Genomic DNA, 556 nt, shown 5'->3' on the forward strand with positions numbered 1-556 from the left:
TGATGGTGTTCCTTGGGTGAGGCGCCGGGAGGCACTTCTCTCCTTGAAGGCGCAGAGGGGACCTCAGCAGCAGCAGCAGCAGCAGCAGCAGGGCTCGCATGCAAATCACCAGGAGGCTTCTGCTGCTGCTGCTGCTGCTGCTGCTGCTCAGCAGGCGAAGCAGCGGAAGATGCTGGGCCTTTGTCGGTACTACTACCAGCAGGTGGAGCTGCTGCTGCAGCTGTTGCTGCTGGTGCTGCTGCTACAGCACCATTTGCACTGCCAGTGGATGCAGCAGCAGCAGCAGCAGCAGCTGGCGGTGGTGGTGTCGGTATGCTGCCGTTGCTTTTATCATTAGCAGCAGCAGCAGGAGCAGCAGCAGGAGCAGCAGCAGCAGCACCCCGTGCTGCTGCTGCTGTTTCTGCTGCTGCATGCAGGGGCCCCTCACCTGGGGGCCCCTCTGCCTCCTGCGGTACCCTCCTTCTCCACTCCTTCGGAGGCCGAGGCCCGCCAAACCCCTGCAGCAGCAGCAGCAGCAGCAGCAGCAGCAGCAGCAGCAGCAGCAGCAGCAGCAGCA

The 556-nt window shown here is 63.5% G+C and overlaps 1 protein-coding gene across 1 annotated transcript in view; it reads right to left on the bottom strand.

The window, feature by feature from the left end:
* Positions 1-253, bottom strand: part of EMH_0021000 (uncharacterized protein) — a gene marked incomplete at both ends in the record, with an annotated part of 1,420 nt that extends 1,167 nt beyond the window's left edge. The window contains one exon of the mRNA XM_013501673.1: positions 251-253. Within this exon, the coding sequence (XP_013357127.1) occupies positions 251-253 (3 nt within the window). The remainder of the gene's footprint in view (positions 1-250) is intronic.
* Positions 254-556: the final 303 nt, after the last annotated feature.

This window comes from Eimeria mitis, genomic scaffold, assembly GCF_000499745.2.
Source record: "Eimeria mitis Houghton genomic scaffold, Emh_scaff732, whole genome shotgun sequence".
Lineage (NCBI taxonomy): Eukaryota > Apicomplexa > Conoidasida > Eucoccidiorida > Eimeriidae > Eimeria > Eimeria mitis.